At 37.0% G+C, this 27,461-nt stretch overlaps 2 protein-coding genes across 5 annotated transcripts in view; one reads left to right on the top strand and one right to left on the bottom strand.

The window, feature by feature from the left end:
* ARSK (arylsulfatase family member K) overlaps window positions 1–22,054 on the top strand; it is a 44,811-nt gene extending 22,757 nt beyond the window's left edge. The window contains exons 1-5 of one of the 4 annotated variants that reach the window (XR_015799500.1): window positions 9,568–9,707; window positions 11,058–11,173; window positions 16,063–16,140; window positions 18,523–18,576; window positions 21,920–22,054. Coding sequence is in view for 1 of the 4 variants with exons in the window: in XM_088156603.1 (XP_088012729.1) it covers window positions 766–800 (35 nt within the window). In the remaining 3 variants the exon portion in view is untranslated. Of the gene's footprint in view, window positions 1–765; window positions 943–9,517; window positions 9,708–11,057; window positions 11,174–13,140; window positions 13,257–16,062; window positions 16,141–16,390; window positions 16,533–18,522; window positions 18,577–21,919 lie in introns of those variants that run through there. The other 3 variants (XR_015799499.1, XR_015799498.1, XM_088156603.1) reach the window with 3 other exon arrangements.
* PCSK5 (proprotein convertase subtilisin/kexin type 5) overlaps window positions 445–27,461 on the bottom strand; it is a 245,934-nt gene continuing 218,917 nt past the window's right edge. Inside the window, exons 25-38 of the mRNA XM_088156601.1 lie at window positions 26,540–26,582; window positions 25,571–25,713; window positions 24,255–24,452; window positions 20,781–20,783; window positions 12,992–13,075; window positions 12,302–12,497; window positions 9,905–10,122; window positions 8,604–8,840; window positions 7,908–8,135; window positions 6,192–6,372; window positions 5,035–5,252; window positions 2,946–3,061; window positions 1,435–1,621; window positions 445–874 (exon numbers count right to left, since the gene is read on the bottom strand). Of these exons, the coding sequence (XP_088012727.1) occupies window positions 471–874; window positions 1,435–1,621; window positions 2,946–3,061; window positions 5,035–5,252; window positions 6,192–6,372; window positions 7,908–8,135; window positions 8,604–8,840; window positions 9,905–10,122; window positions 12,302–12,497; window positions 12,992–13,075; window positions 20,781–20,783; window positions 24,255–24,452; window positions 25,571–25,713; window positions 26,540–26,582 (2,456 nt within the window). The 3' untranslated portion in view covers window positions 445–470. The remainder of the gene's footprint in view (window positions 875–1,434; window positions 1,622–2,945; window positions 3,062–5,034; window positions 5,253–6,191; window positions 6,373–7,907; window positions 8,136–8,603; window positions 8,841–9,904; window positions 10,123–12,301; window positions 12,498–12,991; window positions 13,076–20,780; window positions 20,784–24,254; window positions 24,453–25,570; window positions 25,714–26,539; window positions 26,583–27,461) is intronic.

The following is a 27,461-nucleotide window of genomic DNA, read 5'->3' as shown; positions in this document are numbered from 1 at the left end:
GAAGAAAATCTAAATAAATTCCTCCAAGTTGCCTATTCTATTATGAATTGCTGAGTAACTCTAATCACAAATTAGTGAACTGCTGGCACCCTGTCCCAGTGGCATTCATCAAGTAGATACACCCGTCTTGCTTATCACATTTCTAGTAGTGATTGGCAGGGTTCTCCAAAAAGATTTGAAGAAAATTTTGTGTTAGTTACACAAATACATATTGGGAAAGGATTATTCTCCACACAAATGCATAGAAACTTTGTCTCTTAACCAGATTATATTTGGAATGCTACTTAAAAACCTAGAAAAAATTTATTTAGAAAAAAATGTTTCTAGAAATTATTATTCTTTTACAATAACTAATAACAAAAAAATTAGAGGTCAGGATGCTATCAAGTAACTAAATACATTAACTAAATAGATATAATTTTGTAGGAAAAACTGTAGGGCTAATTTACTGTTAGTTAATTAGTAAAAAGTTATCTAAATGAATAACTTTCATCATCATATTCCAGTTCATCTTCCTCATCATCCTCCAAAAGTCCATATTTAAATTTGTGATAAATTGTGCCATCCTTGCCCATGTATACAATGTCATCTTCATCATCATCATCTTCATAATCTCTATCTCTGTATTCAATCACTTGATTGTCATGGTAACTGGGACTCTTGTGGTAGTTGCTTACAGAGGAAGGAAAGGTTTTGGAGTGATTTGTCAACTTCTCATACCGTCCTTTATTGACAGGCTGGGTTTTGGTTTGTGCCTTTCTCCAGATGAATACAATGGCTCCGATGACAAGCAGAAGTAAAATGCAAGTGATAACAAAGAAAGTAGTTTTGCTTTTTCGCCCAGGAAGTAGAGTTGTCTGTAATACACAGTCATCTACAAATGCAATTAAAAACAAAAGAACAACAACAAAAAAAGATGAAATGAGCTTGCATTTGTGTGTTTGTGTGTGTCTTAAAAGTCTGGTACAGTGTGTCCAGTGCAGTAATAGCAGTCAACAAAATACCTAGCTTTTCTGATACCACAATGGTGTTTTTGCTGTTCTTATGCAGTAAGGATGTCAGTAAGGTTGTTGGCATATCTGTTCTTCATTATTAGATTCGAAATAATGAGAGAGAAGCAGAAAAGCTAGCAGAGCCACAGATGCAATGATTCAGATGTCTGTTCATTGAAGTAAGCTAATTCATAAACCAGTCAGTTTATGAAATGCCAGGCCATTTAACATAGTAGTTGTAAGTGCAAGAAGTTGTCATCTCCAGCATCAGACATAATGGTTGTTATTTGAGTAAAACCTTCCCTATTTTTGATGAAGCAGTAGAAACACAGTGTTTACCAATAGCACATTTTTGCTCTAGTCCAGTTTTTAGGCAGCATAATGTCAGCATAATCAGCCATAAAACACTTAGCACTATTCCTGCTCTTCAGCATGGTCCTACCTTGTGTGTAACTGCAGTCACAGCACTCTGGGGTTTCTGCTGGGTCAGTGTTGCTGCAGCAGGGCAGGCAGCGGCTTTCCTCCAGGAAGAGCTGCATGCTGGCTGGACAGACTGTGCAGTTGAGAGGACCAGGTCCCTTGCACTCAGTGCATGAGCTGTCGCATCTCTCACACTTGGGTTTGTTCTCCTTCAAACACAGAACACAAGAAGAGCACCTCTAATTTTGCATGGTTTGGACCTGACCTGGCAGTTGTGTCATGTCATTCAACATTGTGGTTGCCACCTCTGGGCATAGTGAGTGTCAATGTGAAATTACAATAGCAAATTCAAAATTTCCTATTTTCTGATTTCTCAATGGTCTGCTGCTAGGATGTAAAGTGTTATAAGAGCTTAGATATCTCGCCTAACTAGGCAGGATATTAAAATTTACTCATGCTTTTAAGCTTTTTGGGCCAGAAGAGTAACTGACGTAGAAGAAGCAATATGAAATATTCTGGGGAAAATCTGATAGTATGAATTTTCTCTTCACCCAAGGAAGAAGCAGAAGTAAGGAATAAAGGTGGTTGGGAATTTTTTAGCAAAACAGATTTCTCTTAGTTTGTGTCATTTTTTTTATCTGCAGAAACAGCTTACACTCAAATACTCTTCCTAAAGTCCTTTCTCTTCCTAAAAGCCTCCCCAGGCTTCTGGGAACCTCTGAACAGAGACTACCAGAGGGAACTGTGATCACAGTTGCCTTGCAGAATGCTCTGAAATCAGTTGTTTCAGTGTTTCCAATGTTCACAGTTCCTGTCCATGGGACATGTTCACTGTGAAAATCTGGAAACTCCAATAAACTTTCACCAAACACGCAATTAGGATCGCAAGCCTGTTTAACCTGTGTAAGACTGCAGGATCATAGTTTTTCATAATTTCTTAGAGTCAAAGCTTTTGCAAAGACCTGCAGACCTGTGTGGTCCCCAGCCTCAAATAAGGCCGCTTTCTCAGATTCAATGCTATGAAGTAGGACTGTCAAGGAGCTATTCCAGGACAGAGACTCCAGGGTTTGTAGCATCCCAGGCATGCCTTGCTGCTATATTCTTGAATAAACATCTTTAGAAAGCAATTGGTATGGAAATCTGGAAGGTGGAGTGCCCAGACTTACAGCACAGACCCAAACCTAATTGTGGTCCTGCTCAACTAAATATACAGCTCTGTTAACTTCAGCCTGTCTACTAGAGCTTTCTGCCAGAAAACCTGTTAATCAAAAATGCAGAAGGATTTCTTACAGAAAAGGCATCAGAAATCCATGAGGAAATCTCAGTTACACTGGAAGAAAAAAAATATCATTGATATAACTGATTTGTTCATATAGTTTCAATATATTTGTTGACTATAAGGTAAGCCCAGAAAAAGAAACAAGGCTTCCCCTGCCAAAAGAGGAAAAAAGTAAGCATATTTAAAGACAACACTATTAAAAACATCAAAGAAGAGCAATGTGTTGTTTGTATAAAAAGCCTTCAAATAGATACCTTTTGTCCTGGTGTCTCCTGGACTTTGTATTCACCTACAAAACAGTCTGAGTTGCACATTCCATTTAATAAACTGTAGCTCCATACACAAGATGTGCAGCTGAATGCTCCTTTCCCTAGACAGGCAAACAAAATGACAATATTACAAAAGAAAATGTCAGCTAACTCCCTTTAAAAATTATACTGACCACTGCTATGAAGCAAAAGGATGTTTGTCAGTGGCAGCAATCATTACTGAGGAGTTCTACATGAAGAGGTTGGTATTAGAAAAAGCTTGTGCCTTGTCCTGGGGCTTTATGTGCAAACAGAATTTATTTCTTATGTGTTTTGATATTCTTGAAAAGGTGATTTCGGAATCAGTTGTGCAGGGAACCTCTGACATATTCAGGAAAATAAATAAGGTCAGAGCACTGAAGTGAAATTATGGAGAACCTTTGCCAAATGCTGTCCTTCGCAAAATCCATATTTATTTTCCCTGTTAACTATTTTCAAACAGTGCTGAATTAAGAGATGTTTATGTTTGAATAGAAAAATTAATTATTTAGTTGCATAAGAAATAAACATTATTCACTAGGTTCAGCCAGAGCATCATATGCACCTTGTGTGTCTGACTCTAAAGACACATGCTGCATGCAGTATTTCTGTGAAACACTGAGGTGATGGGTTTGTCTTAAGTGTCAAGATGCACCCATCTATTTCCCTGCACTTTATCATTTTCTGTCATTGTCTGAAAGGAAGAAAATGAAAATGCAAGGAACTGGCATTAGCAGAAGTCTGCTGAAGTTAGTAACTTTCTATAATACAGAGAACTTCCTATATTAGTGTGCAATGCATGTTTTTCCTTACTGCGCTTGACAAAGAGACACCATGCTTTTTGCTGATATATCAGTAATGCAGATGCATTTCAGACTGGCTTGTGTTTTATAATTCTGTCTTTGTAATGATAATAAAAATTCTGTCCCATACTGTTTATGCCAGATAAGGAGAAAAACAGAGGAGATGGTCTGTAAATTAAAATGTGTATCTTTTTGTTGCAAATCCAAACAAAAATATTTCTGCTACTTTTTATAATGTTGTTATAAAAATACGTTGTAAAAATTCTTTAATGTGGCTTCATTCCAATGTAATTTCCACATACATTGTTATGTTGCAATTAGCTGTCTGTACTATCCACTGTATCCATTATCCAAAACAGTTTGTGTGTTAAAATACAATACGGTCTTCTAAACTGCAGCATGGAACCCATTTGCTGTTATCTTGTGTTGTTCGGATAAAAAAAGGGCACCAAATAGGTCCAAGAGAATTAATGCTTTTTCTTTCAGAAGTGGTTTAATTAGGAAAATTGAGAAACCACAAACAGTGCTCACAAAGCAAAATAGACAGTCTCTGAAAGTTAACATTGAGAAATACGTAACTGTATTAAAAGTAACAAATACTACTGTGCTTTTGGTTTCTGTTCGCCTTTCAACCTAAAGATACGCTTTATGGGCCTTTACTCTTCCCATTGTAGGCTGTAAAGATGTGTAATTGGAATTAAGTTCCTTGGCTTTCACAGAGTATTAGACAGTAGGACAGCGAGGTATTTTTCAGTCATTCTTAATATTTCTGTGAAAGATGAGGTCCATCTCTGTAAGCAAGTGAGCCCACTTTTTTAGGATGAGCATTTTTGTGAGAGGCCAGGCTGATGGAAAATTCATTACTGTTGTCCATTTTTTTCCATTCACTAACATGGCAACATGTGACACTGTCGTAGCCCTCCCTATTAAGTTGCTGTCTTTCTATTTATGCTCTGTGCTGGAAGCAGTTCTGGGGAAAGCTTGACAGGAATTCATACACTTGCTTTCACCTCAAGTATCAATGTAGTAGAAGTAAATGAATGGAGCAGTGAGTGCAACAAGTCACCAAGAGCCAGGAAAAGCTCAGCAGCCCCTGGGAGATGCCTGCATCACCCATGTGGCTAAAGCCATGAACAGATTGGTAGCACTGTACATGGTTAGTATCTTTATGAAATGTTCCCAGATCTTGGAGCCAAGATTCCAGGTGTTTTGATGACTCCTTTTTTTGCTCAAAGCAGAACATATACTTTTACCTTCACAAGTTAAACAGGAAGAGTGGCATCTCTCACAGATGTTGTTGTCCTTGTTTTCATAGTAGTACTGAGGACAAGAGCTAACACATTCGTTCGTGGAGCGCAGCAGGTAGAAATACGTATTACAGGAAAGGCAGTCTGTGGGTTGAGGCCCCATACACTCCTTACAACTCTTGTGGCATCTCTCACATGATCCTGTAGAATTTTGTGCAAAATATCTGAAATAGACCAGGTAGGCATAGCTTTGCATAAAGGCCAGCAGTGACAGGAAAACAAACATTTGTTTAATCCTTTGGTTTTTACAGTGATTACATCAATTTATAAAAGTTATACTAAAATGAACACAGGTATTTGTAATCTCAGTGAAAATAGAATAAATTTCATTCCCCTTGGCCACTGGAATTCATCTACAAAGCACAAGTCTGTATAGTGTTTAGAGCAAAAATTTCTAAAATCTAAGTTGCATTGAGATAGAAAGTATTTAAGTAGGGAGAGTTTGTGTGATTTTGCTGAGATATGGTCATAAGAGTTTTCCAGTTTAGTGGGATGGACAGCCAGTGTGATTGAACTCACTTTAAATAAAGTGGACTTGAAAGAGAAATCATAGGTTCACTTTCTAAATTTGAAATTCCAAAAAAACTCATTGAATTCACATTTGGAACTTAAATGGATTAACTATAAAGTTTCTCTCTAGAATTATGAGCGCTCAGTTCAAAGTTATTTTAATGGTTGTTTTTGTTATCACCAGCTATAAGCATTAACTCAATGCAAAAAAGAGTATAACCTTATCCAAACTTCACATTAAGTGGAGGCCACAGTGGTGGTTAGAGGCTCTTCTGCCTGTGCTCAGGCTGACTGACATATAACTTAGTATCCTTGTTCTAGTTCACGCTGTTCTGTATAGAGATAGCCAAGAGCATCTGCTGAGTGTAAGCCTGGCCACACCACTTCTAAGCAGTTCCCATCTGGGCATCAATTTTGGAATTTTCTACTGTGAAGGGAGGTTTTCCACCACTAGTGTACTGTGAAAAGACAAGATATTTTCTCCTGAAAACAAAACTCAGTTCTGTTTTACACAGATGTGGAATGCTGCTGTGATCTAATTTCTCAAAGCTCTCTCTGTGATGCAGCTCTTAGCAAAAGGTCTTGGGCCTTACCCTTCTGGACATTGGGTTACACATCCTTTTCCTTGTCTGTACCAACCCAGTTTGCAGGAAAGGCAAAACTGTGAGCTGTGTTTTCTAGTGCAAGTGCCACAGGTGCTGTGGCATGCAGAACACTGCCCCTCCGTGCTATCTTCATAATATCCATCTGGGCATGTTTCAACACAGGTTCTATCTGCAGAGACAACAATACAAAGTAATATAATATTCAGTATTCGCTACTATAAAACATCTCAGGCAGTTGTACTAAAGCAAACTGTCTGTCAGCAGGAGGTGCTGATAGATAATGTATCAGAACAAGAAAACCCAATATTGGGGTACAGTAATTGTTTTTTTGTTCTTATAAATTCATTAGTCCTCATTTCTGTGTTTTATGCATATTTGGAAGCTCTTCAGGATAGACAAGTTTTTGTCTTTGTAAAAAAAAGTAGCATAATAATGAACAGCAGATGTGATTTTTCTTAGAATAATCAAAAGTAGTAAGGAAAGTTTTTATCTGTATTGCTGCTTTGCCTAATTTTTACTCTAAGCACCAATCTAATTTTATTCTGTGTAGGTGATGAATCTGATGGTAAATTTGAGATTTAATTAGATTCATTTACAAGGCTCTTTACCCTTGTTTGCAGCTTCTACTTTATGTCATGTAATTAAATGTCTTTAATGCTGCAACATCAGTAAGTCCCACTTTTTTCAGTGAAATTTCAGTCATTGTAGTAGAAATCCTGAATGAGAAGTTAGTAGTGTTGTAATTTGCTGCAAGTGTGTAAAGCTAATAAAGTAGTAAGTTACAAGTGGCTTGTGCTTATTACATATTTGTCTTGATAATTTTGTTGCTTGGGTTGCAATTGGGCAAAGGGAGATACTTTCAGGTTTGGGTTTTTTGCATTTTTATCTCAGTTGCAGTAGGTTTATCTGCATTTGTTCATCAACTTTACCAGTTATAATGATGCAAAACAGCTGAGTGTGTTGATAAAAAAAGGTAAGTTTGATGCAAGGCCTCAGAAATGTAAAAAAAATCAAAAACTTAGGTTCACTTTTAATTTACACTGTTCTCTAGCTATTTCCTGCATGAAGGATTATTTAATATTTTTTCTTCCAATGATTTTCTAAAACTTTTGATTTCAGAAGACTATGCAGAGAAGAAATGTTGTGGTATGGGGATTTTATAATTTTTTCCTATTTGTTTCTGATACTGTATAGTCTCAAACCTACTCTTTGCCTCCAAAGTCAGGAAAGTAAATTTGCACCTTCGCCACCCAGTAGATGCTGACTTAGTGATCCCTTTTAACAGATGTTTAAGTATTCCTCTGCTCATCAGCCTGCTTCAGGGATTAAACAAGCCAACATGAAAATGTGCACTTTTATGGATACATTAACAGCAGCAACAACAACAACAAACCCAATGATAGCCCTCTTTTAAAGTCCTTGTAGGAAACAATAGGAAGAGTACATTCCAAGCAAATGAAACATACAAGTTTGTTGCTATTTAGAAATCCTGCATTAGGCCCGGTGAGTGGCAAGCCCTGCCTCACAGAGTTCCCACAGAGCCCTGCTGAAGAAATTACCTCTGCTCAATTTAACTACTCATCATGTCCTTATATTATTTAGATTGGTTGATGCAGCCCAAATGATTTACAAATGTGATGAAAACTTGTCTATTCCATGCTTTTGGTGTAGAATGAAATCTAGAGGCAGGAGAGAGACACTTACTGAGAAGATATCGGTTATTTGCACAGCTGAGACAGTGGTGTTCAGTGGGTCCTGAGCACTGGAAGCACTTCTTGTGGCAGGATTTGCAAGTCTGAGTTTCCTCAATGTAGTACTCAGTGGGAGAGCAGTATCCAGGTAACATGCAGTGCCCATCATGGTTCAATATCCATCCATTTCTGCAAGTTAGGCAGGCAGTGGAAGAACAAGTCTGGCATGTCCTTTGGCATGCTGAAAAGGATAAACAGTAGGAATTTCACCATTTCTGGATTTGTCTCAGAGTGTTATTACAGCTCTAATTTTTAAAGGGGCAGCTGTAATCTCAGGATGAAAGTCTGAGGGAAGTAATTTTCAATCTTATGCAAGTAGTTCCTTAGGTTTTCTTTTGTATTATCACTGTTTTTGCGACAGTGAATAGAGTCTCCAGCAATTCTCAGCAAATCTGCAGCCATTCTCAGCATTTTATCACAGTGGATGCCTGTAATAATAAATATACTTATCCTGGCTACTTCTCTCTCTGCTTTCTTCAATTTTTGCTGTTCTACAATAAACCTGATTATTTTTCTGCATTAGCTATCCTCTTCAACTCCAAGACACTGGTAATGACATTAGCTGTCACATGCAGGCCGTTAGGGGGTGACCTTTAAACAGACCGACTTGTATCTCAATACTTTTCTGGGGAAAAAAGCAGCTGCCGACCTTGGCAGTCTTTGGTGGCTTCTTCATAGTAACTCCCCTCAGGGCACTCTTCAAAACACATGCCGTTGTAGAGGACAAACAAGCCGAAAGTGCATGCTGTGCAGTCATCAGAATGAGGCCCATTGCAGTCCTTGCAGTCCATGTGGCAGGGAAAGCAGTGCTTGTCTTCAGGGTAGAAGTGTGAAGGGCATTCCTGCACACACTTCCCCTCGTGCAGGAAAAACTCGTCCATACACTCTACAGGGGACAGCAGAACTCAGGTAAGCAAATCAGCAGCAAATTCTGACCTGGCTAAGTGCGAGAGAAGGTAAATCCTAGGAAACATTAAATTCTGGATTGTCTGTCATTACAGAAGTCATCAGAACATTTTGAGAAGGTAGGACTTCCTTTTTCAAATCTTTCCCTTCCAGAAGACCTACACTGGCCCAACCCTCAGATGGTATCTTCTGTGTTACAGCAAGAAACTATGAAAAACGTCACTTGCTCAGCTTTGGTGATATTAACCGAGCCATTTGACACTAATATACAGATGGCCTTTTTTCTGACATTTTTATGCATTATGAACTTCCTGCAAAATCAGGAATGTACATATCTGAAGTTTTGTTTAAGTTTATAATTGAAATAATAGTTTAGCTAGAATATATTGACCTAAATGTTTGTCTTTGCCTAGAGCTGTGAACGAGTTGTTATTTTATTAGTAATGTTAGGTTTAATATGTTTATTTATGGTTTGGTTGGTTGAGTGTTATTTTTTTTTTTCATCCATGTATATGTTTCCAGAATGGCTCACTCAATATTAACTATACTTAATATTTGAGGGGGAAATTTGGGGGGGGGGGGGGGGGGGGGGAGGGAGGGGGAGGGCTTTTAGCCTCATCTGGGTACTGAAGGCTTTCCTTATCTCTTTCTTTGCAGGGATTTATTTTTCTAACAGGAATGGTCATTTGCAAAAATGTTAAAGAGGTGTGAAGTTTAACTAAGCTAGGAAAGAAACATTCTACATTTCACATTAGTGCACATATCCAAGATTTTAAGGGTGGATACACCAGATCAAAAATAAAATCAAATCACTAGGAATCTCTGAAGAACCACAGGACCAGGCAAGGTAATGTGAAATCTTTACAGAGTAATCATTTAGTCTCATCAAAATCTGTTTTAGAGATTGACAATGATATAATGATATGCACATCAGTTTGTTTTTTTTCTTGCACATTACTGAATTCAAATTTGGTTTTCTGTCAGTCTCCCTCCAGACAGATCCAGGTGGATTTTATTCTACATAACAGCAGTTCTTTGTAATACCTGTGCATATTTCATCATGAATACATTCCTGACACATTTTAGGGCAATGTTTGCAGATTCCTTCAAAGGCAAAATGCTTCTCTGAACAAGTAGATTTACATTTCGAGTGCTCCAGAAGCAAAGGACGTTTACAGGACAGGCACTGAGTTGCATTTCCTATGCATGTCTTACAGGATCCACTGCATTCCTTGCAAGTCTCAGAATCATTAAAATATCCCCTATGGAATGAAGAAAAACAGAAAGCAAACTGCTGGTCACTCTAGGCTATGAGAATTACAGCTCTAAATGAGACTCTCCCAGCACACGCACTTCACTAAATCAAACGTGTTTCTCACACAATTTTTTGCCCATCTTCCACTTTACATCCCATGAGTCTGAAAGCAGAAAATGTACATGGTTAGTGCTATGTGAAGGGCTTTCCTTTCTTCTTGTACTTGCTGTCTATGTTATGTTGAATTTTTTTCTCTTTATTTCCCCTCTACATAAGATAGAAAGATATATAACATTTGGGAAAACAGGCAATCTCTAGTCTTGTGCAGCTGACCTGCAATACTGATATCAAGGAAAGAAAGAGGTAACCCCAGTGGCTCTGGAGAGGAGAAAGTGAAGAGACAACTTCGGAAATGTGAAGGCTAGGAAAAATAAGGGCAGGGATTGAAAAGAAACAAAAAAAAGCAGGGTATTTATATAATACCTTGCATTAGTAAGAGCAGGCTAGAGATGGCAAAGAGGGAGTACATTTTGCTGCTATCTGTGGTGTGTGAACAAATGTGGACAGCCATATCTGGGTGTACTAGGCATAAATATAGAAAAAATCTGCTTCAGGTGAAGATGCATAGAAAGATGCTGGATTTAATCTGTCTACACTCTCAAATCCAAATTGTTACGAGGTTAAAGAATGGGTAAGTCAACATTTTGAGAAGATTGCTAATCCAGAGAACCATTGATGAAAACTAAAGAAGAAGTTGAGACACAAAGTACTCCCAGAATATGTACTTTACATTAACAAATTTGTTACTCCTTATAGGGGGGTGCTTCTTCTTCCCTTCTTGGACATGATCTTTCCAAAGAAAGTCAGGAGATGCATTAGGAGCAAGGTTGGAGAAAAGGTAGGAAGAACCATGCCTATTATCATCTTTTTTTTATCTTCCAGGTTTTGTCAAGGGCCTGCAACTGCTTCTCACAGTCCTGTCATCTTCTCTTGCTCCAATGTTGAATACTGTGTTACCCCAGTCTTTCAAAATTCCACTGTCAAAAATTAATCGTGCAGTAAGTCAAACCTTTTTATCTCTTTTTATCCCTTAAAACCCAAGCCAACCCCTTTAATAAAGAGTCTCATTTTTTGCTCCAGTGAAGAGTAGTTGTGTCTCAAGAACTTTACCTCAGAGTCTGAAACTGGAGTTTAAGCCCTGTGGATTTTGCTCAATGATGGGAAGCCATCATTTACAGTCTTGAACTTGGGAAAAAAAGGGGGATAATAACATTGGGAATGACCAGTGCTACATTAAAAGTTTTGTTATTCTAATTCTGAGCGGGATAAGAGAGAAATTGGTACTCATAAGAAACATATTATTGTCAAAACACAATTAATGGTTGTATGCCTCAGTTTCTAATATTAAAAGTTGTTTCTGGACTAGAGTAGGCTTTATTGCAATTACCTTGCACTCACCATGACATTTCATGAAGGAAACCTCTTCCACTGGCCCTCATTGACTTATTTGACAAAATTACCAGGAAGGCAGTGGCAGAGAGATTGCAAGAAAAGCAGGAGCTTCACATTTTTCTGAAGAAGAAATGTTAACCTAGCAAGGCTTTTTTTTCTGCTTAGCACTGGTTTTATGTATATATACATAAGATGAACGCTGATGAAAAAAACATAGAAAAGTGCCTGATCTAATGATCTCATGTGCCTGATCTAATATCCATTGCAGTCAAATGGGAATCTTTTTAAATTCCACGTATCAAAATATATTAAAAAAAACATGAGCTAAAGAGAGAAACACACATCATTAAGTGCTGTATTTACATATCAGGACTCAAATACATTCACTGTATGAGTTTATATCTCTGCTCTGTACTACTTTGAGGAAGGAATAACTGGAGAATATCTAGAACCTTTATTATCATTTACCGTGATGTACCATGTTTCTATTAAAGTCATTGAGAGCTGTTCCATCTTTCATAGGATTTAATGTCTTACCTTCACTTTTGAGTTTTTTTCTTTTTCTTTAACCCAAAGAAAATACTGTTTATTCAGGCAGTATGAAAACTACATTTACATTAGTTTCTTGTAGTTTGTGTTACACTAAGGTCTTCCTTGAAAGTATCATGGATCTGAACTTTAAAGGGAAAGAGCACAGAGGAAAAATCAGGGATGATATAAGAGGGCTTACTTACTCAGGGCACTCCTGTAAACATCTGCCTTTGTGGAGGAAGAGCAGCTGCTTCTGTTCAGCCTGACACTTCTGACAGTGCCACTGGTCAGAGCACACCTCACAGTCATCCCCGCACATCTCACACTTTCCACTTGCAACGTTGCCAAAATATTTTGGAGGGCACAGAGAAACACAGGTATCATGGATAAGAAATTTTCCTGGCAGAAAAGCAACCCAGGGGGGTAAAGGCATCAATTAGGCATATATTTTAAAGACTTCTGCCTTGGATGGCTACAGAAAAAGCTTTCGACTTCTCAAAATTCAACTTTGGTTCTTAAAAGCATAGATAAAACATGCTTTCTTTAAGACATTTCCCAAACTATTTTGCTCAGACACTGACAGTTTGAAGGAATCATCAGGATAATCTAGTATATATCTAATCACTGAAGAAATTCCTATTCGGTAATTCCTGCATCATATCTACAAATTTTATTTGAAGGGAAAGAAAAGGAACAACATCAACATGACAATATTTTAACCCATATTGCCAAGGGCAGCCCTGTTGACTGAATTCAGCTGTTGATTGTCTGATTGCCTTTTAGGCTGTTGAGAGACTTTGTAGTGAGCACTGACAAAAGCGTTCTTTGGAAGCATGTAGGGTACAAAATATTACAGTCACTTGCAAACTTATCCAAGGAAGCTGAAATGTTACCTTCTAGACATGAAGTACACACATCAGCAGATTTCTCACAGGTCATACACGAAGAGTTACAGGACAGCAATTTTCTACTTCCATCTGGGATGAAAGGGAAAAAAGTTCCTTTTTTACCATCTTGTTTTCTTAATTTCTCCTCTCTTTAGAAGGTACGCTTTGTATGGCTTTTCCTAAAGTGTTTCGAAAATGCATCTCTGTGTATTTTTGGAATTCACAAAGTTGAAGAACTTAATGATTGTGCTTGACTCCTCTCTCCTACATTGTAAGTTACGAATTGTATTAAAAGAAAATATTAATGTTTTCCTCATATTCACTAAGGCATTGTTCTGGACTACTCATCACAAATGAGAACAATAATAATGTTATTCATTTTATAATTATCCCAATAATCTTAATTTCAGTGTAGTGCTCCAAACCCAAATACAGATATGTTATACTAATAGATGGCAAACAGAAAGATCTAGAATGTATGTACATTTGGGGACTTGGTTTAGTGAGGTGTTTCATAGACATTTTGAACAAAATTGCTGTAGAACACTGTTACCTTGTAACCTAAAGATTCTGAGTCAGAAGGAGACAGAAGTCATATAATCATAGAATATGTTGCTTTGGAAGGGACCAAGTATGATCAAAATCCAACTCCTGGCCCTATGCAGAATGCCCCATAAGCTGAGAGTGTTGTCCAAATGTTTCTTGAATTTCTATTCAAGGCTTGGTGTTGTGTCTATTTTCCTGAAGAGCATGTTCCAGTACTCAATCACCCTCTGGGTGAAGAATCTTTCCTGGTGTCCAGTGTAAACCTCCCCTGACTAAGCTTCATGCCTTTTTCTTGAGTCTTGTCACTGATCACAAGAGTGAAAAGATCCATACCTGCTGCTCCACTTCTCTTTGTGAGAATGTTGAAAACCACAATGAAGTCTCCTCTACTTTAAGCTGAGCAAACCTAGATGACCTCAGTCTCTTCCTGTAGAGGAAGTAAAGCTTCCCTTCCAGACCCTTCACCATCTTCATGGCCCACCTTTGGATGTTCTCTAATATCTTATTGTCTTTTTCATATTGTGGTACCCAAATCTGCACACAGTCCTCAAACTAAGGCAGCATCAGTGTGGAGAAAAGTAGGACAATCCCCTCTTTGACCAGTTGTCAGTGCTGTGCATAAAGCATCCCAGCATACACTTGGCCCTCCTGGCTGCCAGGGCACACTGTTCACTCACATTCAACTTGCCATCGACCAGAGCACCCAGGTCTCTTTCCTCTGCACTTCTCTTCAGCCTCTTGTTCCTTAGTCTGTACAAGAAACTAATCCAAAACTTGCCCAAATTAAAATTCATGCACTTGCTGATTGCCCATCTCTCTAACTTATCAAGGTTTGAGAATAACACCTATTAAATGGTTCTCCCCAAAGGCACTACTGCCTTCTGTTTCCCCTCCGAAAGGGAGCCTAATGAGTGTCAAATGGAGTACTTATGACTGTGGAAAAGCAAATTTTCATTAGTCTTTGCAGAACCATCAGTTATTAAATGACAAGGACATTGGAGCATCATACCTAACAGAAAAAGTCTGCTGTGCAATGTGACCACGTACCCAGCATGCAGCTGTGTATTTTGATACAAGAAAATTTCAACAATGGCTAAATGTATGTCTAATGAAAAAATAATTATGGATCAATGGACAATACACAGAAACCTTGTGATTTTGCTGAAAATAAAGACAAACCAAAGATACTTGCAGGTTGAGCTATGCACCTCATTTAGCACACCTAGCTCATTCTGCCAGTTAAATATGTATGATTTCTGTGCGTTGACTGATGACAGTAATGATTAGCAAAGTGCAGCATATCACTAAATACTTTTGTTCTGACTGTTATGGGAAGATAGTTTAGAATACTGAAATTTTGAATGAAACCCATGGAAGCAAATGCTTCAAGTATAAAGACAAGGGAAGAGAGCAGGAAACTTATATAAAGCCTCTTCCACAAGGAGAAATGATGGCCGTTACACTAAGCAGTTGAAAAGTGTGTATATGCATACCATACCACAGGGGAAGAAAAGAGAATAATAAAGATATGAATAAGAGAAAATGAATGAGAGAAGTTAGGTCCACAATTAACATGATTGGGGACAATCCATAACAATATGTAATAACCACATGTGACACTACCATTAGCTGAGAAGCCTCCAAAAACTCACTGAAGTAAAAAAGTCTCAATGTAAAGATCCAGCAGACCTGGGTGTTTAGCAGTGGGTCGTTCAGCAAGGACATGTTTAGTCACTCTTCAGCAGGACTACTTGTGAATACTACTTCTACAGGATAATGAAAGCCTGTGGTGTTGTTCCTTTTCTTGGCAACTGGCACAACATAAAATTTCTCCAGATATAGCTGTATCTTTAAAAGCGAAGTGAGACAATTTTACACCAATCAGTAACAAAGGGATGCATAACTAGGGTCACTCAACTTGCACCTAAACACTGAGAAATAGTACAAAAGTAAGTTGACAATGGGGGCAAAGGTAGGGAAGAGTCCATCACAACTGCTGGGACCAGTCAATGGGCTGAATCTGTCTTCTCCCCCACAGGGAGGCCTGTTGGGTAAGAATCGTGTTCTCTGCAAGCTGAACATTTTACTGGGGGTTAGAGTTGGTCTGTATATTAACTTGAATACCTTTTTTCAGTCAGATGCTATCACTGACAGCCTTTGAACCTTAAGCTGTCACGATTTGACATTAATAAAGAGTGTTACTCCATGAGCTGTCAGTGTGAGTCCTTCACGGGCACCAGCAGTCACTGGCAGTGGCTTACACATTCCAGGTCTCCCTCACACTGCTGGATTCCCTGACTGAGTCAGTGGAACCACGCTCCAATCCAGCAGGACTGCTCAGTGAAGGGTCCCCACAATGGGACACTGTCAGAGCAGCTGGACACAAGGGTCTCAGCTTTCCTGAGATGCTGACAGACAAATCAAACACTAAGGGTCCAGTAAATCTTCTCACACTAACACTGACTCTTGCTGGCATAATAGCTATGGCTCTTTTTTCCCAGCTGAATACCCTTTTTTCCGGTATATTTCAGGTTATGATATGTCCTGCTAAAAGGACGCTACTGTCTATAATTGCCCAAGTGCAGAGAGAAGTTTGAGTCTTTTTTAAGGTATGTAGCACATAAGCATTTTCACTTCTCTTATGCAAATATAATCCTCAAATAGAGGATTACCTTTTTGAGATTCACTGTCAAAGGGCTTTTTAGAGACACTACTCCTTAGCTTCATATTTTTCATTACTCTTCAGTATTTAACAAAAAATTAAGGAGTGTCCTTAAAGTTGACTATAAGAATATAAGAAATACTCCAGAAAAGTTGGCTGTTTTAAGGTTTTCTAATATCCTAACTTCATTTTTGCAGATCTCTTTTGCTGTTTTTGAGTGAAGATAAGGTGAAGTTAAGCAGAGAAGTTGTTAGCTGTTGATGAAGAATATTTAAAGGAGCCCATTCTTTCTAAATGTTTGAAGCCTTACAACGTGAAATAAAGATTTTTTTTTGTGAACTAGTTTGTATTTCTGTTTCCCTTTTGCAGTATGTCCTGTTTTTTGTAATAGTTACTAGCTGCCACCAGAGGAGAATGCACACAAGCAATTAGGCTTCTGCTGACAATAGAAACAACATTTAGCTTCCAGTCAAATATCAATATTTGAATTTCCCAATTTAAATATTGACAGAAGAAATTTGTAAAAGTTATTTAAAAAAAAAAATCTGGATAGGTAAGATGAGTTGTTCTTGTGACTCTGACTTTCATTTACTAAAAAAACTGAAATACATCACACATTTAGAATAAGATGAACTTCTTAAATTTAAGTTTCCTTCACTTTAAATGTAAGATACTTCCAAAGAATAACCTTATAAAGCTGAAAAAATGGTCATGCAACATGTACTTCCTTGGTCTTTGTACTGATTGCAAATGGAAATCTTGAAAATTACTGGGTTTAAGCTGTTGGGCTATATTTTCCTTTCCCTTAAAAGGACTTGAGTGTGCAGCAAAATGAATGATCTTTGGAGACTTACTGAGTTGTTTTTATCCTTAAACTTATATTCTTTAAAAAAACCTCAATATACATTTTTTATTTTCAAAAGCAAAAGCTCTCTATTTAAATTTGGGTCAGAATCTGAGTCAAGACCATTTTTATTCTTGTGTCTTTGTTAGAAGGAGTAATCTTTGGCCCAGCTAAGTCCCTCTTACTCTTCTATAGAATCTGAAAAACTGAATCTCATTATTTCTTGAGCTAAATTTCACTGCAACTTTGAAGATACCACAGTGCTCTTGTCCATTCATCTATTCGAGGGATTATAAAACTGGAAGGGTGCAGAAAGACTGGGAAATATTTTTTTCCTATTCTCTTTTCTCAGAAAAGAGGAAAAGGTTATGCATCATGAATGAGACAATGGCAGATTTTTTTGAAACATATCACTGTAAGATGTTAACTGTGATCCCAAAATTAAATTAAGAAAAAAAAAGTGAAATTTTATTTCCAATTAACATGATGTGCTCACAATTCCTTTATTTTTGCTTCAGTCATCTTCCTTTTGACTCCCAACATTTCAATCTGCTTTTAGAGAAAAATTGAATGAGTCCTCAAAAATATTCAGGGTGAAATTCATGGGTTCATACAGGAACAAGTGTGGTCCTCTTCACATGCTCACCACTTGTTCTACAAAATGTGAAGTTTAAAAAATAAAAAGCTGAAATCTTATACAAAACTCAAGGACATATGAGCTGAGATATGGCCATATATAAAGAAGCACGCCTTGAAATACAAAAGCATTTGAATTACCTAATAGTTCCTCCTTAATTTAATTCCGAACCACAATGGTGTTATAAGAGTTCTTTCAAGTTTCTCGTCTCCTTTGTGCTGTCCACCTTACTCTGTCTACCTGCTCCTTTTGGAGAATGGGTCTTTGGGCCAGGTAGTACAATCAGGAAGTGTTCAAACCAGCAAAAGATGGTTTATTTCCTTCAGTTTAAACCTCATATATTCTTGATTTTCTATGAGTAAAGAGGGATTTAAAACTTTGTGGTTTTAGTTGCTACCAACTAGTTGCTGTCAAGGTCTCTATACATTTGCAATATTCTTACCTCCTAGATGTTAGTTTCTGAAAGGATTGCATATTTACAATATGTTTTGTTATTGGAATAGTGGTGGTACAATTATTGTAGTGAGGGATGCAGAAGGGAATGAAGTGCTGTTTTTACTGGGGTGGCATTCCTTTGAGAAGGTGACTGTGGATGCTGGTGAGAGTCAGGAAAAACAGCTACAAGTAGCTACAAGCTACTCAAAGGAAAACAGAAGGGAAAGAATTAATAGCAAAGTTTAGCACCTGGTGTGACACGATAAGTGCATGAGGAACGTGATGTTTTGGTAAATGCATGTTTGCAAGAGATATTGCCTTCCTTGGACCAATGAGATTATTCTATCCTTTGGTTCTGCAAACCAGTCTGTAAAAATGTGTCTACTTCTGCAATAAATCCCTTCTGCTTTCAGGAAGGAGTCCTTGTTGCTGTGTTTCTTTGCTGCTTCCTAGCCTTGGAGCAACAGGTGACCTGTCTAGCTTTTGCACTGTGTAGTAATATGTGATTTGTATGTGATCCAGTTGAAGTGTGGCTTAGCTTGTTAGCTTTTATTCTGTGTATGGCGCTGTTCTTGCAAAACTAATACAATCGTGAAAAAAAAAACCCAAACAGATTGCATGTCTCCATGAGGTCATAGCAATTACATAAATATAGTAAAACATATTGAAAATGATAAATGTATATAATAAAATTCTAGACCTCTCCCATCATGAAGGCTTACATGAACTGTAAATTTAAAGAAACCATAGGAGTGCTGGGAAGTGAATGACACATCCCAATAAACACTAGTTATCAATTTAGTTATCGTATAACAACTATATTATTTTACAAGCAAATAACCAGAATATGAAATTGTCATACATAAGATCATATTTGATAATGGATCGTTTATGCTTGCTTCTAGAAATCTGAAATTTTCACATATGGATAGTAATTAAAATGGTCTTCTACCTCTTCTCATGATGCTGTAATTCTGCACAATAAGTGCCATAACATATTTGTGTTTAAAAGACTGTGACCCATTCCCTCCTACTGCTGATTTTTCTCCTGTCTTCTGCACAGCCCATTCCTTTTTTTTCCCCTTCCTTTATATCCAGAGCTGCATTAAGGTCCTTTTAAAGCCTGAATTGCTGTTTTCTCATGACCAGTACATTTTTCTGATTTTATTTTGCTCTGTATTCAGGAAAAGGAAAATGCAATTGGTTAGTGCTGCTTGGGGGAGGTTGCTCTTATTATTGGGGATGGTATGTAAGAGTAAACTGCTGCTATTTATCTCTGTGTAAAGAAACACATATTCCATCATTGAAATAGATCTCATTCCATACCTGTTTTTTCCAATTTTAATTTTCATTACAATGTGGCATATTAAATAAAGGAATGACTATTTTTAAGGGTGCAGCCTCTTAGTGATAAGGCAAAACAAAAACCTCGTTGTAATTTGCAAAATATCTGATCCAGCCAAAAGGGGTCATTTACTCACTTGGCGAATTAAGCTTACAGTAGTGTGTTTCCTGGCTTCCAAATTCATCATCTGGTACATGAGATAAAATACAGATATTTCATGCTAGAAGCCTAGAATTCAGTTCTTGAGGTTTTTTCCTTTCTCCTTTTCTTGGCTTGCCCTGTCTTTTAAAAAGCCTGAGTAACAGACATAATTACATTGCATTATTTCAGACCAAAATATGACCTTTTAGGGATTCCTGATATCAGTTGAACAGTTTGCTTAGCAGAATATACCAGCAAAGTAAATAAAAAATTGAGTAGTTTTATTTTTAATAGAATGTTTTGGATGCTGGAGTGTTTGCTCATAAAAATTTGCGGGACAGGTCTTTAATTTATCCTCGCGTAAAAAATGGAAGTGAAACCTTGAATATGATAGAAAACAAAAGTGTATTGCGCATTCATAATGATTTTAATTTAATTCTAACCTAAATGGACTAGTTTTTCAACTTGCAAAGGAAGTAAGACCCTGAGTTGTTTTCTCTATGGAAGGTTCTGATGTACTGCCCTTTAAATTATGTTAGCCTTGGAGCCAGCAAAACAAGAATGTTTCATAAAAGTCACATTGTTCCACATGGTTCCACATGGTATATCAACATACTCACAAAACCATCTGAATTCATGTGGCTGGAAGAGCCAAAGAGAAATGGTTTCATTATTTGCAAAGCAATCCAAGGTCTAATACCTCAACTCTAAATTAGTACATTTCTAAAGAAAAAGAGTAGATGGAAGAGTAACACGGTAAAAGCTGATGTAAACTATTAGTTGCAGAAATATTTCTATCTTCCTAGTTGTGTTGTCTTCCTGCAACTGTGTTGAGCATGCCATGTACTGAGGATGCATTTGGTGCTCTCCTACTTTCACTGCCAGCTCTGGGTAGCTGGTTTATTTAATACCCAGCTCCCCAGACTCAGCTCAATCCCGCAAAATGTTAGGAATAGTAAACATCTGGACTGTATTTTTAAATTAGATTATTAATTCAGGCTGCTGCAGATCGGAGGCAGCTCTGCCATGGTTCTGCACTAAGGTAAATATGTTGAGGATGCTTAGGATGCAGTGTAAGAAGATTATATTGATGAACAGCCAGACAATATGTGAGTCAAAAAACGAATCTCAGCCACAACCTTGTCCATGTAGGCCTGGTGAAAAATCATGAAACTATTCTAATACCCCCTACAGCCTGGACAAGCTAATTTCATCATGACTGTCATGATCATGACAGGCTACCCCTAGAAAATTAGTTTGAAAACAGATGAGGTGGAAGGTCCTTGTATTTTGATAAGAAAAGACAATGCTGGATAAAATCAAAAAGTACATAAAAAAACTGAAAAAACAACAATAACAAGAAAAAGGTAAAGTGGGATAAAAGATTCCCAGATACATTTGTCCAGAGTAGTTGGTGAAAGACTTGGAAAGATGCTTTGATTTTTCCCTCAAGTACGAAAGAGAAATTATTTTCTGTGTATATCTGTATGTATTATGTATATCTTTGGATATATGGAAGAGAAGGAGGACCTACAGATATGTTTAAAATAAGCTGGAGAGGGACCGTTTGTTCTTGACCCTAGGATGTTTTCTGTACAGGTATGAGAGCCAACATACCTACTGATAGTATATTTCAAGGAGCAGAGATAGGTTTTTGTTTTATCCATTCTTGTACTAATCCTACAAAATTGTGTAGACAATGATAGTGGCAGCATCCCCTAAATTTTATCAGTTTTCAGAAAGCTTTAGATAATGAAGAAAATAATTGTGACAGATTTTGAAACACAGAAAGTCTTTGGTTGTTTGGTTTGATTTCTTTTTTCCCTTTTAAAATGATCCATGTATATTAAAATGTTGTCAGGGTGTGAAATGCACTGCAGTCTCTAACCAGGAACAACCCTAGCAGTGTGATGCATTGCTGGAGCTAAATGTGTTTTCGTCCTGCCTTCCTGAATCCTGTACTTTTTGTTAAGGACCTTTAGCATGCAACAAGAATTTTCAGTATAGACACTAGACTTGGAAATCTGGAGTCAGCTGACATCTGCCCCTTGAATGAAATAATCAAAAGAAATGAGTGAGTGATATTCTAAGCAAAAATCAGCTGTTCAGGTTGTGTTGTTTTTTAAGCAATGAAAATTATTTTTATGTGAACTGTATGAGCCTACTGAATCATGGTTTTAAAAAGTTAGAATTTTTGCTAAGAGTAGAAGTAGTTTCCATGACCAAGATGTAAGTTAGGTAGGCAAATTGTAGGTTAATAATTACTAGATGCTTAGGCTAGAGCTAATTGGTATAATTATCTGCTATTATAAATTTACGTACAGAAGAACATAAGTAAACTGTTAACCATGAAGCACGGGGCCTTGGATCGTGCCAGAGGGTCACTGAGACCTGATGAAGACTCTCCTGACTTCATCCTTCGAGACCACTGACCCATTTCGAGACCACTGACCCAATTCAAGAGAAGAACTGTGCACGCATGAAGGACTAATGGGCTCATTTTAATATGGGGTGGGGATGGGAGGTGCTGGGGTTATGCATATGTATTGTATGTAACATCTTGGGGAATAAACAGAAGGCAAAGAACCTTGTTGGGCGCGGTCACACCTTTCGGAGGTGACTCCAGTGCTGCCTGCCAGTGAATAAACATACCACTTTCTAACTTTAATTAGCTAGAGGGTCTTTATCCGTGATTATACCGTTTTTTTTAACGATTCACTACAGTAACTGAATAATAAACTTCAGAAAATGTCAGTGAATGTAGTTACTAAAGGATGTAACTTCAATAAACACAATGGCAACCTCATTACATTTTGACTTGAATTTTGACTTCTATTTGGAAGCCTGAAGGAAAAAGGCTCAGGACATCACCAGTTTTACATCAGTTTCCCAGCAGTTACATGGTACAGCAGCTGCCACACTGGAGGAGTCCCAGCAGGTCTGTCCAAGGGGAGCTGTGCAGCCACCAGCTGTGTTCCCTGGGGTCCCATCACCACTTGCAGCAGGAATCTTGTGTCTTTGTCAAGCCAGTACAGCTCTGAGTGAGATGTATCTTTCAGTTTGAAATGTCCCTAAGTCAGATGTATTTTTACTACTGGAAGGAAAGACAAATGATATGAAAGATGGGGAGAAAGAATTTTCAAAGGATAGAAATGTTCATTTATCCAGAATCGCATCTGTTGTCTGCTCAAAAGAAAAAAGTTCACAAGAAGTCAATGTGTTTAACAGTGTGAGAAAGAGACAATCAATACATATACCAGACTACAGATGTGTTGTTTTCATAGCATTGATGTAGATATAGTCTTAAATTTAAAAAAACCCAAACTTGCTTCTGTGGATTAAACATAAGCAAATGCATGAAGGACTTCAACTTTCTATTAAAATTCTTGTTTTTATGTCTCTCTGATATTTTTTTAAGTGATGAAAGGTTTTTCCTTTTGATACATCATTTCTCCAAGAGATAGACAATTGAAATGGTCGATATTTTTTCTCAAAGTAATAATTACTGCATTTTAGTTTCTAATGCAAGTTCATATTGATCTAAGGATTGTCATTCTTGGATGTATTTGTTTCAAGTGAAGACATAGGAACCAGAAGAATATGTTTACTTGATTCAAAAATACAGCTAGTAATCTGGTCCTTTGCTCCATTCAGAAAACATCCCTGTCAGATACTTTTCATGTGTTCTTAAAGACTCCTAGTGATCCTAAACTTTATCATAGATTCTGCTACTCTTCCATTATAAAATTTGAAAGTCTCCTTTTTTTCCATTGGCACAGTTTCATTTTGTAACATAAACATTCAAATGTTCTTTATATATTGACATAATGGGAATGACAAATAGTCTATATATGCCCTCTTTATTTAAAACTTGTTTAACAAGAAGTTTGTGACAGTACTAAGTTGCATTTGAAGATGGATAGGAAGGAAAATGATATTTTAAAATATTACAGTGTCCCTCTGAACATCTCTAAATAAAGGCATTTTTATTCCAAAAGGCTTTTGGATTTTTGGGTCCTTCTTTGGAACAGAGAATTGTTTCCCTCATGCTATGGATGAGACCACCAAGAAAAAAGTAATTGCTTTGTGAAGCTTGTGGAAATGGCCATCGTGGGGCCAGAATATCAGAATGTAGCCCTACAGCCCATATTTGGTATGAAAGAAAGTGCATACCTATACAGAGAAAGGAAAGAAGAGAGAGGATAGATTTTTTTTCACATCACACACACGTGTAATTCCACACTATATTATTTTCTATTTCTTCCAACTTATATTGACTTCTCTGTAGGGAACAAATAGCCACAAAGCTGGTCTAAAACCTAATCTACAAGGCACTGCAAGTTTAGATAAAGACCTCCGAGTACCTTAATCCTTTACACACTTTTTATCTTTTTCATATTTTTATATTTTTTGTCAATTATATTTTTAATCTTTATTCAGATAAAATAGCTAAGAAATACCTACATTGTATCAAAATGTTATACTATTTTCAGGAAAATTAACTTCAATTTGTGGAACCAATGGGTTTGGTCAGTGTACTTTAAAAGTTACAAAAGTGCCTTTTCAAGCTATCTGCAAGATGTTGCTATACTCTTTCTAAATTTTGTAGTAGTCTTCAGAGAAACAGAAAAGATTACAAGATCTGTTTCCACTTACAACTCCAGAAGTTCCCAGCTGGCAGAGAATTTCTTGGTTTCAGGCACTGTCCATGAGATAGCTGGAAACCGTTTCTGCATGCAGTACAGCTCTTGTAACTGTACCCAGCACAGGTTGCACAGCTCCTGTGGCAAGGCTCACATTCTCTGGAGATGTGATCAACGAAAAAGCCATTTCCACACTCATTCACACAGGTACCATCTGCAACAGAAACAGACCCTGGAAGCATAGTGGCCCCTGTGCATCCCTCTGTCTCCAGCAGAAATGGTTTAAGAAAAACCCAGTGCCACATGAAACATTTTCCAGCTATAAAAACCATAATTTTTTAGCATGAACTCTAAATTCAGTTCAGTTGCATACGAGAAATTTCACAAACTTTAAACCAATCTGCATTTAAATTTACCTCTAACATGGCTTTAATCAATATACTAAACATTAGTACATACAAATCTAATGGAAGTCCATGCCTGAGTAAAAGTTTTGAGGTTGAGTCCTAACCATTATACTGTCTCAATAAATAATTAAAGATTAGATGCCTCCAAGATAGTTAGATTTATGCAAATTTTAGACATCTGCAAATTTATAAGATCTCTAGTTTCTGCTGAATATAAAGTTAAACTCAGGTTTAAATTTGATTCAGATTAAGGTTTCGCATACCTCATCAAAACCTCTGGAAGTTGTAGTACTTATGGCTTTTGGAGTTTTGTCTAATTTCAATTAAAAAACTCATAGACCCACAGCTCACCCTGGTTATGACCACAGTGTTTTCCATGATGCCACTACAGGGCACTTTCAACAGCCAGGGCAAGAGAATACTATAACCTCAGGAATTCCTGTGATTCATTTTTGGCACTGTGTCTGAACCAGACCTGCCTGATTTATGGCTTCTTTAAAAAGCTAGGGGATTCCTAGCGTTGTGTGAATCTGTGTGGAATTTAGTGGTTTTAACTGATTTTTTTTCAGTGTTTAAAAGTCAAACTAAAACTGGACTTGCAAATACTAAGGAAATATTTAAATGTCTTTCTATAGTTAAAAAACTTCTTTCACAAAGTCTGAATCAAATACAATTTTTTTAATGTGCCTGGAAGAGGTGAAATTTAAATATATACATCCTTTGAACCAAATTACACTACTGGGTAACAAAATCGCCTTACAGTGATGCAAATGCCTGATTCTGCAAAGATCTAAGTCCCTTCAGCCTCCACTGTCTGCCATAGAACAGATTTATGAATTTGAAAGTTTGGATCCAGAGTATTTTTCTAAAGAAAAAGTCTAAATTTTTTTTTTGTGTATTTTGCTGTTCTTTGTACTTTGCTTACCTGAGAGATAAAAGCCTTCCTTACATGAGTCACACCCATCGTTGTCACAGTTATCACAGTTGCTAGGACAGTCTCTACACTGCCAAGAACTTTCATCTCCGTAGGTATTTTCTGGACAGTATTTATAGCAACGCTGCTTATACCTGTAAGATAAAGTAGAACATCAATTGAAAATTTCTTTTGAAGGTCATTGAGTTTGTTTTGTTTGTGTTTCTAGGAATGGTAATGATGAAACATGATTAGCATAATGAACAGAAATTATTCCTATAGTGAGGATTCAAAGTGTATTTGGTGTTATATTGTTTATTCAACTAGAAAAGTCATGTTTCCTAATCTCAGGATTCTTAAGTATGATTAATTTAATTTTATTTTTTAAAGGTAGGCAGAAACCTGAATATATGCTTCATTAAAAATTATTGTATCATGATTGTAAAGAGCTGATTGCTTGTAAAAACATATAATCCAGTGCCTTTGTTTATAGAGTCAACATAACCAATATTTTCTTGTCCAATTTTTACAGAGATCTATAATTGCTCTCTTTGGAAAGTAATAATGTTCTTTTCTCTCAGTTTAATTTAAGCTTTCATTTAATTTTCTATTCCTTTGCATAAACTCCATACATTTATAAGTCTTACAAATTTCACATACCAGAACTAGACACAACATACTAAAATCAAATTTGTTCCACATCCATATGCACTGTTTAACTTTTTGACACTTTTTGTCCCGTATTCCTTTCTTCTGATATGCAAAAGTCCCACCAGTCCATAAGTTTTAATAGGTCTCAATACTGAATAATTGGCTAGTTTTCCAACATTTCCCAAGTCTTTTTCCTATTTGCTATTTTTCAGACAAACAATTTAAGGGATGAGACAACATACACAGCACAGATCTATGTAGTAAAGCACGTATTTTTGCTTCAGAAAAATGTGTAGTCATGAAGAGCTATATATATACAACTGTACTTACCTATAATAGTTTTGAATGCATGTTATACAGATTCTTGGATCATCTGAAATTAAACATATGAAATTATGTAAATAATTTTCAGAGTAAAAACCAGAATTCCAAAAAGAACTTTGCTAAACCAATTTTATGTTAATATTTCTTACACTGAAATAATTATAGCCATAAAAAGAACATCGCTGTCTCTGAATCTCTGTTCACATTCATTTTGAGATGAAATCTTCCACAATCAGATCCTGGACTGTATTTTTCATAGCAACCTGTGGCTTTTTCGTCCTCAGCATAATCCACATACCTGGAAGGAGCTAAGTCCTTAGGAAGTGATGATCTGAAAAGCAAGACCTTTACAGGGGCTCAGGTTGGGTCAAATGAACTGTTAAAATGGGACTGAATTTACCTCAAATCGTAATTTAATCCTATTTCTTTATTTGTTGCAGAGATAAGTTAAAACCTTTTGACACTTCTAAAAGCATGTTTTTCAGATATCTAAGTAATCAGTTTAAATTTCAAAATCCTGAGCTAGGCAAGACTGTTTCTGTATTTGGAGAGGAGGTTATGGTGGAAGAGGTGGTGGTGGTGGTGCAAGACTTTTGAGTAAACTTTCCCGCCAGAAAAATAATTTTTGTATTCAAAAAAATTGTTGAATCAACAGGAAAAGTGTTAAGCAACTTTAAAAAAATCTTAAAAACATGGACTCCAAAAATGATGAATATATTTTTATAACCTTCTATCTATTATCTTCTAGTCACTATTTCTTTCACCTTAAACAAATATCCCAGAAGCAGTAGAATGGAAGGAAATGAAACAACCTGAGTGAATGTATATATAAAGAGAACCACAAAACCACAGAAAATCTGAGTTGGAAGGGACCCACAAGGATCATTGAGCCCAACTCCGGGCCCTGCACAGCACCATCCCTGAGAGT

Source organism: Sturnus vulgaris, chromosome Z (assembly GCF_052056855.1).
Source record: "Sturnus vulgaris isolate bStuVul1 chromosome Z, bStuVul1.hap1, whole genome shotgun sequence".
Classification (NCBI taxonomy): Eukaryota; Metazoa; Chordata; class Aves; order Passeriformes; family Sturnidae; genus Sturnus; species Sturnus vulgaris.
The sequence above is the reverse complement of the archived record's forward strand: the minus strand, read 5'-3'. Positions and strand labels throughout refer to the sequence as shown.